At 38.0% G+C, this 16,739-nt stretch overlaps 2 protein-coding genes and 1 long non-coding RNA gene across 4 annotated transcripts in view; 2 read left to right on the top strand and 1 right to left on the bottom strand.

Annotated features, from left to right (window-relative positions):
* The window catches only part of PKN2 (protein kinase N2), a 50,814-nt gene extending 37,196 nt beyond the window's left edge, over positions 1-13,618 (top strand). For both annotated transcript variants that reach the window (XM_042873592.1, XM_042873593.1), the window contains exons 7-22: positions 2,206-2,391; positions 2,679-2,788; positions 4,561-4,704; positions 4,845-4,920; positions 5,240-5,414; positions 5,642-5,771; positions 6,286-6,422; positions 6,507-6,582; positions 6,666-6,757; positions 7,793-7,969; positions 8,565-8,627; positions 8,717-8,793; positions 10,016-10,158; positions 11,489-11,596; positions 12,879-12,959; positions 13,042-13,618. In XM_042873592.1, coding sequence (XP_042729526.1) covers positions 2,206-2,391; positions 2,679-2,788; positions 4,561-4,704; positions 4,845-4,920; positions 5,240-5,414; positions 5,642-5,771; positions 6,286-6,422; positions 6,507-6,582; positions 6,666-6,757; positions 7,793-7,969; positions 8,565-8,627; positions 8,717-8,793; positions 10,016-10,158; positions 11,489-11,596; positions 12,879-12,959; positions 13,042-13,245 — 1,979 coding nt within the window. In that variant the 3' untranslated portion in view covers positions 13,246-13,618. The remainder of the gene's footprint in view (positions 1-2,205; positions 2,392-2,678; positions 2,789-4,560; positions 4,705-4,844; positions 4,921-5,239; positions 5,415-5,641; positions 5,772-6,285; positions 6,423-6,506; positions 6,583-6,665; positions 6,758-7,792; positions 7,970-8,564; positions 8,628-8,716; positions 8,794-10,015; positions 10,159-11,488; positions 11,597-12,878; positions 12,960-13,041) is intronic.
* LRRC8D (leucine rich repeat containing 8 VRAC subunit D) overlaps positions 1-16,739 on the top strand; it is a 406,725-nt gene that overhangs the window by 218,171 nt on the left and 171,815 nt on the right. The window lies entirely within an intron of this gene.
* LOC122181217 lies at positions 6,446-16,160 on the bottom strand. Its single transcript, XR_006179383.1, has 3 exons — positions 15,619-16,160; positions 12,727-12,912; positions 6,446-6,671 (listed from the first exon to the last, which is right to left on the bottom strand). It is a non-coding gene; the product is annotated as an uncharacterized LOC122181217 (long non-coding RNA).

Below are 16,739 nucleotides of genomic sequence, written 5' to 3'. Positions count from 1 at the left end.
CTACAGTGGCTTCCCAGAAGGGTAGATTTGTGTTACTAGAAACTTACTTATTTCTAAAGCAAAGAGGGAGATCCTAACAAAAATGCACTGTTATCAAAGCCCCTATTAATGGACAGACTTAACCTACTGTGAGGGAACATACTTAAAAGCTTCATGCAGTTTTTCAAAGTTGGTTCACCTGAAAGTATTGTCCTTCATTAGAAGTAAACTTTTCAAACAGATGAGCCAGACTTTGACAGAACTTTTAAGTATTTTCCCTCCTGATGCTCTCGAAGTAAATACTTTTGAACACTTGAAGATATGTTGCTTTACTAAATATATTTATTAAGTGGCCACGTAAGAATTGCCAGTACAGAGTTTGGTTTGTTTCCTAAACAGTTCTGTATGTAACTATTAAACCAACCATCAACAAAGGAAAAAGTTTTACAATCTCTAACTTGAAGGCTGCTCTCTTCAACTGTGTATAACTGATACCAGAATTTCAAGTAGGGTTCTATTTTAAAAGAAAAAGAGAAACTCTTCTGCCAAGCTGCAGCAATAATGGACAAGACTACTTGCCCTACATTTTGTTACCAAAAGTAACTGAGGGTAAAAAGCATCAGAACCTCAGACAAGAGCCCTTATGAGGATACAGAGTGGAGGGATTGTATTTGATAAAGAAGTCCCCCCTCAAATGGTGTATGATCAGGGCACAGCCAACCATGCCTTTTTTAAAAAAACCTTTTTTTTTTTAGTCTTTTTTTTTTTTTTTTGTAAAAGATAATCACAGCTCATATGCCTTACAGTGACAGACTTCTCTCTGAATACAATCAATAGGTACATATTAAGGTATATACTGGTACTTTCCAACAGCAATAATCAAAACAGAGCTACGTCCTTGTAAAGCTCTTAATTTGTCACTTTCAAATCAACTATGCAGAGCCTTTGTATTCAACTAGATTTAGCAGTGTCTTTGATTTTGCCTTTAACATTTTGTGAAATATAGATGAATGCTACTGTCATACTATTTTAAATGCTCCAATGGGACTTTCTTGTATGTATCTCATTCTACAAGATTATGATCTTTCTGAATATTAATTTATCGGGATGTTTTTCTAAACAGTTCTGGAATTAAGTATTTTATTTTGTAAACTGCCTGGGGAGCCAACAGAATCCTTGCTGTTTATACCATTACGCTGTTCTCAAACATAAGCTGTCACTTATGATTGTTAGATCCTAGAAGATGGAATATGATCTCAGATTGGTCTGTCAGTCTGTTTTGTGGGCTGTAATATTGCCAGGCTATTTGTAGGTTCGGTCTGATTTAGCTTTCTATTATGAAAGAGTATTTTTAAGTTTTGCAGTTATGTACATAGGAGCTACACTACCCTAAGAGCTGTGTTTCTAGGTGACTGCATGGTTTTGAACTAATTTCACCACTTTTAATAGTCAGTTTCATCACTGCTGGTTGTGTCATAGCTTTACAGATGCTATCTTTACAGGATACGGTAAGCCGTTACGTTCAGATGCTGCTGTGCTGCTGGAGGAAGCTCTTTCAAATTAAAACCACAGCCTCTTCCTCAGTTGGTTGAAGATGTTGGAGAACAGCTTCTCAGCTGTTTCAGCTTTAATAAATCCCAATTCAGTAAAGTTCTAACAATTCAGTGATTGTGAATTATATACTAACTCAAACCGGACTTAAGCAGCCAGCAGGCAGATTTCATTTCTTGTTTTATTTTAAACACAAAGTCTTAACAGTCAGTGTGCTCATGTTAATTATCCAAGCAATCTATCCAGTACTGCTTGTTTATTATCCTGTACTACTTGGTTATGTAAAACTCAAGGAAAAACTCAGACTGTCCCATGAGCAATGTTCAATTGGTCACTTTAGAAAGTGGCGCTTCTTAGAACTTGAACCCAAGTCAGTTCAATTCTTAACAGAAGAAAAGTTTTTCTGAGGCTAAATTATAGAACAAAAACTGGTTTTGTGGCATTGTGGTGGACTGCTGCTTCCTTCTAGAAAGCTGACTCTCACATACTTCACTTTTTTTAATGCTTATCTTCAGGTTTGTCTATCTTAAGTCTATCGCTTGTTTTTTATCTGATTGTTATTATACCCAGCACGGTTTACAAGATGAGCTCTTGCCATAATATCAATCATTAGTCATTCACTTGGCACATTTGAGCACAGAAGTTTTTGACAGGTAGTTGTTTGTCTTGTTCTAGGTACCCTGGAAGTTAGGCTAATGGGCTGCCAAGACATCTTAGAAAATGTTCCTGGTCGATCGAAAGCCACATCAGTTCCTCTACCTGGTTGGAGTCCAAATGAAGTCAGAACAACTTTCATGGGCAGAACCACTAAAGCTAAAGCTGGGATTAGTAAAAACCTTCTGAAAACGGATGACTTGTCCAGTTCAGTATACTTTCTATTTTTATGCTTACCTTTTATTTACATTTTAATATGCATGCTGTGTTTTGTAATTAGAAATACTAAATTGACTTGAAGCTGTAAAATTAGTGTTCCTTCAGCTGTCAAGTTGTTATGGATTTAAAAATAGAAATAAAAAAGCCTGCGCTATTATGATCATAAGAACCAATTAAATATGAGAGCTCTTTTTAAGGGAAACTTACTGAAGACCTCTTTGTTTGTGGAAAATCCTCTTATAGTTCTAAGCTGAGTTTGTGTACTTTACTTACAGATGAAGTCTGTGCTGTACTGAAGCTGGATAACACTGTGGTTGGTCAGACTAGCTGGAAACCAATTTCCAATCAGTCGTGGGATCAGAAATTTACACTGGAACTAGACAGGGTAAAGATGCAGTCTTACTTCATTGACATGTATAGTTAATTATGTAGATTAAAGTAATGTTGCTTTTTACGTATATATGTTTTTATATATATAAAAACTTTTTTTTTTTTTTTTTTTTTTTTTTTTTTTTTACTGTTGTAGTTAAGTTCAAATTATAGGTATACAAATATTTTTGTCCTTAACAGAAGGAGTAACCTGGAGGTAAGCTGATTTGCTGGATTGCTGTTCTACAGCTTTTATCTTTCCTCACTTAGGAAGAGATGTAATGTCTTTTCCAAGGCCCAACACTTATTATCTTTTTAGCCTGTAACAAAGGTGCTGAAATCAGCTTTTCATTTATAAGGAAACTGTATCAAATACAGTGCAGATATTTTGGCAAACCTATATCATAGAATTTTTACAGTGTTTATCCATAATTATTACATGTTCTCAGGTGAAGCAGATCAGTTCTTATTTTTCAGGAATAATAAAATCACTAACATTTTTTTCCTAGAAACTTAAGTGTTATTTTGATGGACTTCAGTATTTGGAATGACACTTGATAACTTTTTTCCATGTTCTTTTTGAAGAGAATTTCTGACATGTATTTATAGGTACCTAATACTCATAGTATTTTAAGGGTGCAAAGATATCTTTTTTTTCAGTGTAGAGTAGGCTAAAAATTAAATTTTGTTTTAGAAACCTAAATGGCATCTCAGGCATATACATAATTAGGGGAAAAAAAAGAATAAAAACAGGAAAAAAACACCCCTACCTTCCTGGTTGTACTGACCAGTATTTCACTCTCACCACCCAGCCTGTCTAAGCCAAGCCAAATCCCTTCCAGGGTGAAGAAAGAAGCAGATTTAGACCTGCAGCTAGAGAAATCCAGGTTCCCAGCAGGAGTGCAGAATAAAACTAGCAGTTGTGGAGTCCATAACTTTTTGTGTGTTATTTTCAGATGGCTTTTTAAGTGTGTTTTTGGTGCTGGAAAAGAATCTTGCTTCTGCTGGGTGTGGCCACCTATCATCCCCTGTATTTCAGACCCGTGTTCTCAACCCTATGATGTTTTTCTGTTGCTTCCTCTTTACTTTGATTTCCTTGAAAACCCACACCTCTCAGATAAAGAGGGTGAGCTGATGCATCGTGTGGAATTAGGTTATGCCATCTGAAAAATAGTGCCACACAGCGCTGACTCTGCGGTGCACTGCAGGATTTTGCAGTTTGCAGCAAGTTTTGTACGGAGCTTATAAGACACCTTAAGAATATGTAATCCCACTGGCAAGATAGAGGCAGTTCCTTTCATGACCGTGTTACAAAAAACTGCGTGTATTTCTAGAAATGGTGTATAAAGTCTTGAGGTACACATCCTGAGGTGTACCAAACACAGAGTGTCACTGTACAGCCGTGAAATTCAATTGATGCATGTATGTAATGTAAAAAATTAGCAAAGCTGAGCTTTCTAAGAACAGTTAAAAGCTTGTTGCCAGAGTTTAAGCTATGAGGTACTGAACTGCTAGTGCTTTTGTTAGACTGACTGAAAACTGGTGAATTTTTTTTTCACTTTTTCCTTCTATTCATGACAATTTTAGTCTTCTTACTTGGACGCTGGAGATCACATTTGAACTAATGCAGAACAGTAGTCATCCTAGTGAGAGTTTGCTTGCTGTGGCTAGACAGCCATAGAAGCTCTGCATTTTGGTCATGAAGCACTAGATCTCATGGTTGTGGAGAAGTAATTATTGCAGAAGAATTGCTACTGAGGAATTTCCTGTGTTTGCTTGCTGTCACAGTCACGTGAATTGGAAATCTCAGTTTATTGGCGTGACTGGAGATCCCTGTGTGCAGTGAAGTTTCTGAGGCTGGAAGATTTCCTGGACAACCAACGGCATGGCATGTGTCTCTATCTTGAACCACAAGGCACTCTGTTTGCAGAGGTAAGAGTTGTTCCTTCAATCACTTGGGCACAATTGCAAGTGTTATCTTGCAGAATAGCTTAACAAATTATTTTCTTAAACTTTTAAGGATGTGTTTTGTTCTGAAACTGGAATTATAACATCCGTTACTTGAACTGCAGGTCACGTTTTTCAATCCGGTTATTGAAAGAAGACCAAAACTTCAGAGACAGAAGAAAATTTTTTCAAAACAGCAAGGTAATTGTTTAATACAAACATATGAAACTTTAAAATTATATAGATAAGTGATATTTTCATACTGAGATTTAATGTTTGTCTGTGAGTAAAGCCGTGCTAATGAAATGTTTGGCACCTCACTAGGAAAATTTTTGTTCAGGAATTCCTTATTATACATTAGCACTTAATAGTGAGCGATTGTGAATTGTAAGGAGTACTTCAGATTGAGTTTGTTCTTCATAAGCTAAAAGTTGATGAATATGATCGTTGTAAAAAATGACAGATAATAAATGCTAATCAAGAAATTACTTGTGCTTTCTTTTTTCGCAATATCCCTCAGGCAAAACATTTCTCAGAGCTCCTCAAATGAATATCAATATAGCCACTTGGGGAAGGCTGGTGAGAAGAGCTATTCCTACAGTAAACCACTCTGGCACCTTCAGCCCTCAAGCATCCGTATCTGCCGCAGTGCCAGTGGTTGATGCGCGCATTCCTGAACTGGCGCTGCCAGCCAGGTAGGCAACACCTGCAGTTTTTTAATGCTCTTAAGAGAGAGTAGAGAAGTGAAATGTTTATGCAGAAAGGCATATAAAATGAGTTTTCTGCAACACTTCAGAGCTCTCAGCATTCTATTTTGGAAGTCTATTTTATAGACAGATGGTACATGACATCCCGTTTTAAGTTGGTTTTTATTAAACCTTTCTCTGCTGTACGCTGAGAAGTTATTTTATTTTCTTGCCAGCGACTCTCCTGTAGCCAAATTGGACTTTGAGCTGGAGCCTGAGCCTCCACCTGCTCCACCTCGTGCATCTTCCCTTGGGGAAATATGTGAACCTTCCTCTGAGATGAAAGCTCCTGATAGGCCAGCTCAGGCAAGTAAAGTTGATGTTAAGAATTTCAGGCTGTATAGTTTTACCAGGGTTGTAATGTTGATATCTTTATGATGGGCTTCTTCCTTTATATTATTATTTAGCATAATGCTCCCATCATTTAGCAGTAAGCTCCGTAACTTACACATACAAAATTGTCTAAACAGGATGCTGTCATTATCCACGGTGGCAAACTGTTTCTGTGATTTTTCACAAGATAAAAAGAAAGCCTAAAAATCATGGGAGTATTCAGGAAAATGTCGGGGCTTTTTTGTTGGTTTTTTTTGTTGTTGTTGTTTTTTGTTTTTTTGTTTTTTTTCTCAAGAAAGAGCAGAACAACTGGAGGAGCAGATTTCACCATTCTGTTGAAGGCTTGTTTATATGTATTATCTTAAGGTATAATGTTTTAACTTAGTTAATTCTTGTGTTAACAATTCCATACGCTTAAGGTAAAAATTTCTGCATCTCTTTGTCTTAGGAATCTGCTTTAAGTTTTCAAATGCTGTTTTCTTCACAGGATGATGTATCAACTTTTGATTTCGAGAATGGTAGAAATAGTATTGTTCCAAAACTCCAGCCTGGAATAATCTGTGAGTCTGATGTTCCACATTCAGACACAAAATACACCAACATTCGAGAACCTGAAGACAGAAGGTAAAAATGCTATGGTTTTAGTGTTGAATATGAATTACCTTTATTGGAGTCAGCTAACTGGAAAGCGTGTGTTTATTTACACAGAACACAGCAAAGATTTCAGTTCAGTCTGAAGGACTTCAGATGTTGTGCAGTACTTGGCAGAGGACATTTTGGAAAGGTAAATGTGAAAAGGCTGTATCAGATGTCAAGGCTCTGTGAAAAACTGGATTTCAGTCTGAAGTCGTTTATCCTCTGTTTCAGGTGCTGCTGGCAGAATACAAAAACACAAATGAGATGTTTGCTATTAAAGCCTTAAAGAAAGGAGATATTGTTGCTCGTGATGAAGTAGACAGGTCAGTGTGTAAACATCATGCGTGGATTCTCTAAATCAGTTCTGTTTTCCTTCTGCATGCGGCACGCCTATAAGCTCTACCAAACAGTGATTGCTTTCAGAGAAAGGGCAAAACAGATCTCCCCGTTCACTTGGCTGTTACAGACCTGTAACCTTTCTTTGGGGCAAGGAAGAAGCAGAACAGATCAGGAACACTGTTTATTTTAGTGCTTCTCTTACGATGCCTGTATTACAGATCTGGCTTTAAAGCCAATCCTGCTTTTTATTCAGACTCTCTTGTAATCATCACTTCTAATTACTTGTTTTATAGAATTCCATCACATTCCAAGAGGACAGTGCCTATGCTTTCTTTGCTGGCAGAAATACATAAGATGGTATTTCTCAACTTGTAACATACTGTCATACTCTGTTCCTCATATTTTCCCATGAGTCTACACTCATGTTAATCTTTGTCCAAGAAATAAGATTTTTCTCTGTATGGAAGTCAAATGGCAGTTACAAAACTGACTTGGTTCAGCACAACAAGGCGCTTCTGCAACTGTTCAATGACTGTTTATGTTGGAGAAAAATAAATAACTGTATTAAGAATAAGCTGACTATCAACTGCATTAAGGAGAGATAATCAGGAGCGTTCATAGATAGGTATCTACAATACTGTAGCTTTTTTTTGCCTATGTATGTTATACATAATTAAAATGGATGCAACATGATGCTACATGATATTGACGAACTAATTTGGTAGGAAAATGGGCAGGATTCTGTTTTCAGGAGTTGCCTCTTAACCTTAGCCTAAGTTGCCTTTTTTCACTTGTGAAGGACCAAATGCATCTTCTTAGATATCCTGACATCAGTTTAATGTGTGGAAGTATCAAAAGCTCTTTCCTAAAGAAAAATATTCTTGTTATCTAACTTGGAAGAATAGAGGGGGGGAAAAAGCAGAAGATCTAAGTTACCAACAGTTTTCTGAGAGTTGAACTGTGGGTTCAGGATTCAGCTTTAGGTTTTACCGTTTTGGGTTTTTTTTTTCTATTTGCAGCTTGATGTGCGAAAAGCGAATATTTGAAACTGTGAATAGTGTAAGACATCCCTTCTTGGTGAATCTTTTCGCTTGTTTCCAAACCAAAGATCACGTTTGCTTTGTAATGGAATATGCTGCTGGTGGGGATCTGATGATGCACATTCATACTGATGTCTTCTCTGAACCAAGAGCAGTGTGAGTATCCACCCCTCTTTGTGGCATCAGTGGAAGGGCATTTGGTTGCATTTCACTGGGCAAGAATTACAGTATTGCCTCATGCCTCTTGTATCATTTCAGAAAATACTACTGAGTTTTTAGAAGGGCAGATACTGATATTATTTTTTTCAATTAAAAAAAAAACACACATGCAGATTAAGTGTTCCTGAATCTAAGTTGAACGCAAATAATGGCATACAGACATTTACTGTTTATAATATTTTTTTTTTAAGGATTGCGTTAAAAAGATAAAATCAGAAGTTAAAATAAGATGTAAGGCCAAAAAAAAAAGAAGGAATAAGAGAAATGAGGAATCCTTCAGTGCCACAATGGTGAACCCTACAGAAAACTTATCCTTCAGGCCAAGTAAACATATACGTACAACTTGCAAGTTTGAACACTGTTGACACTTGAGTTTCAAATTCTGACCCTGTATAAAATTAATCAGTACCAGAAAATGCAAACCATAATTTTCAGAGGATAGCTAATAAAATAAATGCATTATGATCGACTTCATATTCTGAAAAGCAAGACTTGAATCCATTGAAACTTCAAATTTCTACTCTTTCAACAGATTCTATGCCGCATGCGTTGTTCTTGGACTTCAGTATTTACATGAACACAAAATAGTTTATAGGTAAGTGGGTCACTGATACACTTCTGACAGATGTATTTCAGTACTTTCAAATATCACTAAAGAAACCTTATTTTCAAATGTTCACATAGAGATCTGAAGTTGGATAACTTACTGCTGGACACAGAAGGCTTCGTGAAAATAGCTGACTTTGGTCTTTGCAAAGAAGGTAATGGCTCACTATTTATTTATTCTAGGGAAGTTCCATCAGCTTTCTTACTTGCTCTTGTCTGCTCCTTACTGACAAATGTATACTTTGTATATTGATCTGGTATGGCTTGAAGGAAAAATACATCTCAGTACAATTAGTGGAGACAGAAGGAAGTTCCTTAGTGGGGAACTTTTTAAGTTGTGAGAAATAGCTCACAGCTGCCTCCTACGTCATCATGTGCTCTGAAACTCTTTTCCTTATTCTAAACCAAAGTTGGCCCTGTACAGTGAAATCAAGATATACCTCAATTTTTTTAATTTTTTTTTAGCTCAAATAGTTGCACAACTCGTAGTCTGTCATGCCTGTATGCTTAGTGTATTAGCTAAAACAGGAAAATTTATCTCAAAAGAGAGGCCGAGAGGCTAAAAACTAACTTTCAAGTATCCAGCTGGAAGATGTAAGATAAAGGGTTTGTCTGCACTGAGAGAAGTATCCTTCTCAAAGCCCAAAAGGAGGAAAGACCTGAAAAGGTCCATCTCCTTTTTCAATTTGTGTAGTCTATCCCCAAAATATTTCATTTCTAGCCAGCGTAAGAGGGAGAGGAATTTTCTAAGTTCAGTAGGTGCTCGAGCATTATTAAAAACATCCTTGAGCAAGTTGTGTCACTTTAGCTAAAATTCTATAAATGACAGAAGGAAACAAGGACTAGGAAATCTCTGTGGCTTACTGACTACTGCAGGAAAGCATTTTCTGCAATAAATGCTCTGTGCAACACCCCCACTGTCACATCAGTGCTTGTGGTGCCCTTTTTAATTGTGCCCCTCCTGCAATTACACAGTTGTTATGTTGCTCAAAGCTGTTTCACTACACTTCATGTTTAACTTTATTATAGGTATCTTTGCCACTGCAGAAGCATTTGCAATGGGCATATTTGACTGAAGTAGGGCACATTTTTCACAAGCTAAGATAACAGTGACGTAAGTGTAATTGCAGGCTTAATTTGGCTCACTGTGTAGAGTTAGATATAGAAAAGCTAATACAGAAGCACACTTGGAAGAAGGGCAGGGGAGGGAAGAATATGGGAATGTTTACTTAACTCATTAGAGTGAGTTTTCAGGACAGACCCTAGGACCTCAGCATCACTTAGCTGAAGTTGTGTTAGAGAGGTTTTACTTGCTAAAGGAATAATTTGTGGAGGTGCAGAAAACCTGCTTGTTTTTCATTAATTGTAACCTTTCAGGAATGGGATTTGGAGACAGAACAAGCACATTCTGTGGCACACCAGAATTCCTTGCTCCAGAGGTGCTGACAGAAACTTCCTATACAAGAGCTGTAGACTGGTGGGGTCTTGGTGTCCTTATCTATGAGATGCTTGTGGGTGAGGTATGTTCCAGTAAGATACAACACAGTCGTAATAGTGTATGTTACAAAAGTGAAAACACTGGCCTGTGAAACATTTAATACGCCCTACACACAACAGTTATATTGATATACAATGTATATAGACATACCTAGTTCTAGAGTGAACATCTTCAAGGTTCATGAAGAAAAAAATAGGAACAACTTAACTGATACTAGCTGCTCCTACCACTGCCAAAATTGATTAGTAATGTCACAGACCTAAGTTTCCAGCTGCTCTGGAAGCAAATGAGTCATAGTTGGTTCGAGACATAACCTCTGAATTTGTTTGGTTTGCTTCTAATTACATCATTATGCCTTAAATCAAATTATGGTAATGACACATTAATATCAGTGTCTCCAAGCAAGAAAATGGCACGTTTGGTTTGGGGGAGTTCAGTATCTAGCATGCAGGGCAGAGCAATAACAACTATTCATTTCAGTTACCTCATCTTTTATTGTCCAATTTGAATGCGTAATGCTGTTGCAGTCTTCTTTTTTCAAATGTCTGAGTTTGAAAAATCAACTCCTGAACTCCTGTAGCTTGAATGGAATAAAACCTTAATTCACAGAACTGGGTAGCAGTGAAAGATTATGCTGAAGTTACAGATTATCTGAATTACACGTTAGAAGAGAATGCCCCAGTTCTGTATGAATGAGACAGTAAAAGAAATTATTATTGAGTAGTTACTTAGACCTGAAGGCAAGGCTGTGTGTGCCATGCTATGTTGTTAGTTATCTCCAGAGCAACGTGGTGATGGCGTACATACTGAAAATGTGGGGGGAAACTAAAGATTTATTAATCATTTTATTATCTTTGAAACAAAGATAGCTCTTGAGGTTTTTTAAGGAGAAAAAAAAAAAGACAAAAATCTTGCAAGGTGATCTGCATCATTCAGGCCACTCTAAAACAGAAATATTCCTAAGCTATAACATGCTGAAGATACAAACCAGCCTTTCATGTGTTAACTTGTGGGTGGCAGCTGTCCCAGCGAAGAGCTAATAAATGCCTTCCACATTTTCTATCTTGTGTCAAGAGTTCAAAAAAAGAGACTAGTTATAGGTTTTTCTGCTTTTAAAAACACACTTTTAAAGCACAGTCCTTTAGATTTAAAAAAAAAAAAAAGGGATAACAACAACTTACTTTTCTCTCTTAGTTATGGAAAAGGATTGTGTATCTCCAGGGAAAGGAAAGTTTCAATTTAGGAAGACCAACTCCAAGCTGTCAGCTGACAATGTTGCAATTTTTGTTCTTTAACTGTGAGCGATTTTTAAGCCTGTTTAGTAATTGTGGGGTTTATCACTTTGATCACAGTCTCCTTTCCCTGGAGATGATGAAGAAGAAGTGTTTGACAGTATTGTAAATGATGAAGTAAGATATCCACGATTTCTGTCTACAGAAGCCATCTCTATAATGAGACGGGTAAGAAATTACATTAATTTCAAAAATTAGTGTTTCCCTCTTGTCCTACAGAATTTATAACTTTCAGGAAGAACAGAATACTTTTAAGAACCTACGCTCATTTTTTTTTCTACGACTAAATTTCAGATTTGTTTCATTTATGCTGTGCCATGCCATCACCAGTTTCATCTTAAAAGAAAACTCAGTGCCATTTCACTTTCTTACACAGGAGCAAGCCTTTCTGGCTGAAATGTAAAACACTAGAGCTCTATTTTCTCCTGGAACGAAGTTTCATCATCATATCTAACTAGAGAAGTCCATGTTTCTTTTTCTTACAGAACACTGTTGCATTGACTGACTTGGTAGCTTAACGTAGTCACATGAATATTTTAATTCAAAGACTTCTAGCCCCTTTCGGTTTCATTCCGACAGGGGCAGGGAGCACCATACACGTGGCATCTGCAGAGCCCCACTCTTCTCAGAGAACAGCTGATTTTGTGATTTTTATTAACGTTATTCCATATTGTAATGCCTCTACTTAACTTCAGACTTCTAATTTCTTTAGGTGTCTGAGTTAGAGGCTCATCTCTTTCACAGAAGGGCAGTTCTTGGAGCTGGTTCGAAGTCTGACACTGAGCACTGTTAGTCAAGCACCCAATTTAGGAATAGGCAGTAGTAAGTTAAAGCATGTCTCAGTAAGTAATGGTAATAATTATATACAATAAAGCAGAAATATTCTGTAGCTCAAAATGAGTGCTTCCTCCCAGGAAGGGGATTGTTTTTCTAGAGAAAGAAAAAACAAACACTCTTTTAAGGCAGTACCAAAAGAAGGTATGCCACAATGAGGAAAAACGAAGGAACCTACTGCCCACTGAAGTACCCTCATCAGATTTGTTCTCTTCTGAGCCAAGCAAGCAGAAATTTCAGCTTATGTAAATTCTCTATCCTCTCCATCAAAAAGTGCACTTTTCATTATCTGTGCTGAACACTGTCCCCACAGATTACTTCAGGTACTAAGGTATTACACAGCAGATTTGCAGAGTAAGAGAGGCAGGCCTGCTCAGTATGCATTCCAGGCTGCTTGTATGATCTGATTCAACTGACACTAGAGGAGAAATGCTGTCTCTTTCTACATAAAATTTCATCTGTACCTTTCTCTGAGGACCATGAATTTTCTGAGTTAGGCAGTATGAACTTCATCCATCCATCCAGTCTCAGTGTTCACTCTTATACAGTAGTACTCATCCCTCATTCCTCTCACTACTTCTGAATTTTCACACTTAAATCTTTCTTGTTTTGTCAGCTGCTACGAAGAAATCCAGAGCGACGTCTTGGAGCTGGAGAGAAAGATGCTGAGGATGTAAAAAAGCATCACTTCTTCCGGGTGAGTAGAAGCCACCGTTTTTTGTATAGGGTCATAAAGGAACAGAGAGGGGAAACTGAACACCAGTTGGTTTATTTTACAGCTAATAGACTGGAATGCTTTACTGGCCAAGAAAGTGAAGCCTCCTTTTGTACCCACCATCAGAGGAAGAGAAGACGTTAGTAATTTTGACGATGAATTTACCTCTGAAGCACCTATCCTCACTCCACCTCGGGAACCAAGGATACTTTCAGAAGAAGAGCAGGAGATGTTCAGAGATTTTGATTACATTGCTGATTGGTGTTAACTTCTAGACACTGTGAAATCCTAGCTGACTGGCTCACAAGAATGCCTCTCTCAGAAGAATACCGCCCCTCCAATTGCTCTCTGTGCCACCTGTAGCTTCTGTTTGTTTTGGTTGGTTTTTGTTTTTTTTTTTAAATCACATGAAGATCCTTTTTAAGTACTGTTTTAACACTCTTGTGAAGAGTGGCCTCTTTGTATATTGTTTTTTATCTGAGCACTGGAAAGCAGTTCTATGGAGTTCTTAAGCTGAGTGGGTGAATCCAGGCTGTACTGAGCTTACCACACGTGGGCACACTTGGATCTGTACTGTTTCTCTCACTCTGCCACCGCAGATAACATTTTTAAAGTATCTGCCTTAGATGGGAAAAGCAGACTTTGAGCTAGTAATCACGTAATGCTCCTCAGACACACGAAATAGAAGTTTGTGATACTGTTGACACTCACACTGAACATGGTTCTGGCTAGAGAAGGCAAATGATTTCATTTAAACATCTTGTGCGGTCTGTAAAACTACACATTTCTATGTACACCTTCCTCTTCTTAAAATAATGGTGTTGAGAACAGATAATGCCTTGTTTTATAAATTTTCTATGGTATTTATTAGGAAAAATGTTAAATGCCTTGCCTTCGAGACAACAACAGCATAAGTGCTTCCATGAAAAATAAAAATCCCGAAAAACCCAGGAAGTTTACCAAAGCCACTTGCCAAACAGTTTTGCCTTCAAGCTTTTTAAGTATGGCTTAAAATTCTGGTTGAAAAAAAGAATGTAACAGGGATGTTGCTCAGCCTAACCACAAAGAGCAAAGCATATACATTTCCTGAGCCCAACCACTTCTGTACTCAAACTCATGCCTTTTCCACTCACAGAGTGGAGGATAAGTTAACCATTCTGTATGTAACCACCTAGATCATCCTGTATCTGCTGTACAATATCGTATCACCATTAGGAAACATAAGGATTTTCAATGTATACATGCTGTGAACATGTATATTTGGAAGTTGTAATGTATTCTTATATCCAGGCAAGTAATGTAATTATACCACTTCATTAATTTTGCACAGTGGCCACGTGAACAACATTGAACTTTGAATGAAAAAATATTCGTATGGGCCGCTGAACTCCAGAACTTAGATTGGCAGTTAGCAAGAGTAAAAGCAATATCTTGTAACAGAATGTATAAATATTTTTGATAAAAAAACTTGTATATTTTATAAACCTCCTAACACTAAAAGCTGTACCTCAAAAGTTGAACAATAATTTAGACCTGACACTGTGTACTCGTTCTCCAAGACCTGTTGTGGTACCTGGTGTTTTGCAGCAAACGTGAATTCTTAGAAAATAAATTTCCCATGTCACCCTTCATTCTAGCACCATTCAGAACTCGTGTATTCAATCTCACAGGTGTATCCTGGCAAAGAGTTTGCTGTTGGTGGGCTAAGATAGGGAGAATCAGCACTGAAATGAATTAAAAGCTTGTAATTGTAATCACGTGAAGATGAAGCAGAAACCACCAGACAGTGAGGTGGTGGTTTAAAATCATGACGCTGGACAGACCTGCAGGGTCAAGCAGAGGAAAGGCAATAAGGAATAACGGTTAATTGTTCTAAACTGGGCTTCCCCCACCCCAGGAAGCAGGAAAGGCATCTTTACCAACTCTACAAATCATGTTAGGAGGAGTGAATGAACTTTTCAGCAGTTTCCAGCTTAAGAAACAAATTACGTTCCTGTATCTAGCTGAAAGTAAATACTTTTGAGGTACAGTCAGCTTACCCCCTTGGTTCCCAAGTATATATATGAGCATCTAACAGGGTGCTAAGCAATTATGAAAGTATCCTGAAAAATACCTTTTTGTAACTACATCTTGTACAGAAATCTCTTTTTTAATCTAAGTACATCTCTTAAAAAATAGAGGGCAGGGTATGTTCACCCAGTTAAGCTGAAAGAAAGCACTAATTTTATCTCTGTAGTTTTAAAATATTTTTAGGCAGATTAAGATTTTAAACCCTAGATTGTAAATATATTTTGCTATACTTTATCTGTATGTGGCTGCTCAAGCACTTTGTAAGGAAATTAGGATATTTTAGAATGGTACACTATGCATTAAAATGAAATGTGCCTTTAACAATGTCATTTTAAGTGTTTTGCAGTCATTAATATCACAAATTAAAGTTTTAAATAGAGTAATTTGTAAATTGTGTCCCAGACATGATTTTGCTGTTTCTTGAAGTGATGCCATGTTTCTTCCCACGGGTTACTTCAGAAAAGAACTTGCAAACAGGAGGCAACTTATAGAAAACCAGTCTCTTAGTGGTAGTTCAGCATACTCCCATTTTTCCCCTCAAGTCCAAATAAATAATCAACTCTGAACATACCTTCTTTCAAATTAAAGGAGTTTTCTCAGTGGGATGAGCAATCCTTCCAAAGGGAGCAAGAAAAGATCACATGCATTAGCCGGATGGCTTGGCTCTGTATTCTCCCCTCACAAGCTCCTTTTGAGGACAGGGGCAGACAGCACTCCCTCCCTCCTGGGTACTTCTTCATTGCTGCCTTTTTCCCCCCATTATATAGGGCAGCTCTGTAAACAAACAAAAACCTGCACATAACCAACAGTAAACCTGTTCTTTTAGCAGGAATGAAAAGCTTTCTTTTCTGAGTACGCTTAGAAAATAAGTCTTTACTCACCACTCTTAAGAATGAGCTGAAACTTCAAGAGGCTACTGCCTAGAGCCTAGAGTTAAGCACTTGAATGCTTAACTAAGCAGACATTCCAGAAAGGGCTAGATCCAAATGAAAATACAGTTTTAAATATCTAGTCTAAATTGCAGTGCAATAGGAAGCGCCTGAAGATACTATGCCACATCCTTTGCTGTCTTGTCCCAGGCTCAGTACAGAGCCAGCTCCCAGCAACACCATTGGCTTCTCAGCAGGGACACCTGCACCCACCAGCATCCCAAACTGCACTCTGCTTGGGCTCTGCTCAGCATCCAGGGGGCAGTCAGCTACCAGGCTGGAAGCCCAGGGTCAGAACCCTCTTCCTGCTGTAAATACTCCCAAACCCAGGCTGCTGAGGTGTCTTCCCATTAGCAGAACACCCAACTACACACAGACCTTTCTTTGGAAACCAGCAGTACAGCCATCATTCCCTTCATGCCATGGTATCATGGCTCATCCCGCAAATCACCCCACTGTCCTCTTCACTTGATACTTCTATTTAGTGAACAGAGAAAGCAGTCTTGTCATCTAACAAGCGAGCTGCACCCAACTCAGTGCTCAGATTGTCCAAGAATAGGTTCTATTGGCTGTTCTTAGAAAGCAGGTACTTGAACTTCCAAGTTGCTGCCACAGCTTTCAGTTCCTAGTGGAAGATCGTCTGACCTTGCCCTGTTATTAACAGCCAAGGGAAGATAACCGAGCAAATGTGGCTGTTCTGTCAGGTCACTGCACGCAGCCAGCAGGCTCCCATGCTGCGCCTCAGCCTGAGAAGAGCACTGAG

The sequence above is a fragment of the Lagopus leucura genome, unplaced genomic scaffold (assembly GCF_019238085.1).
Source record: "Lagopus leucura isolate 7727_CA_CO unplaced genomic scaffold, USGS_WTPT01 Super-Scaffold_100009, whole genome shotgun sequence".
Lineage (NCBI taxonomy): Eukaryota > Metazoa > Chordata > Aves > Galliformes > Phasianidae > Lagopus > Lagopus leucura.
This window is presented reverse-complemented; position numbering and strand designations above follow the sequence as displayed.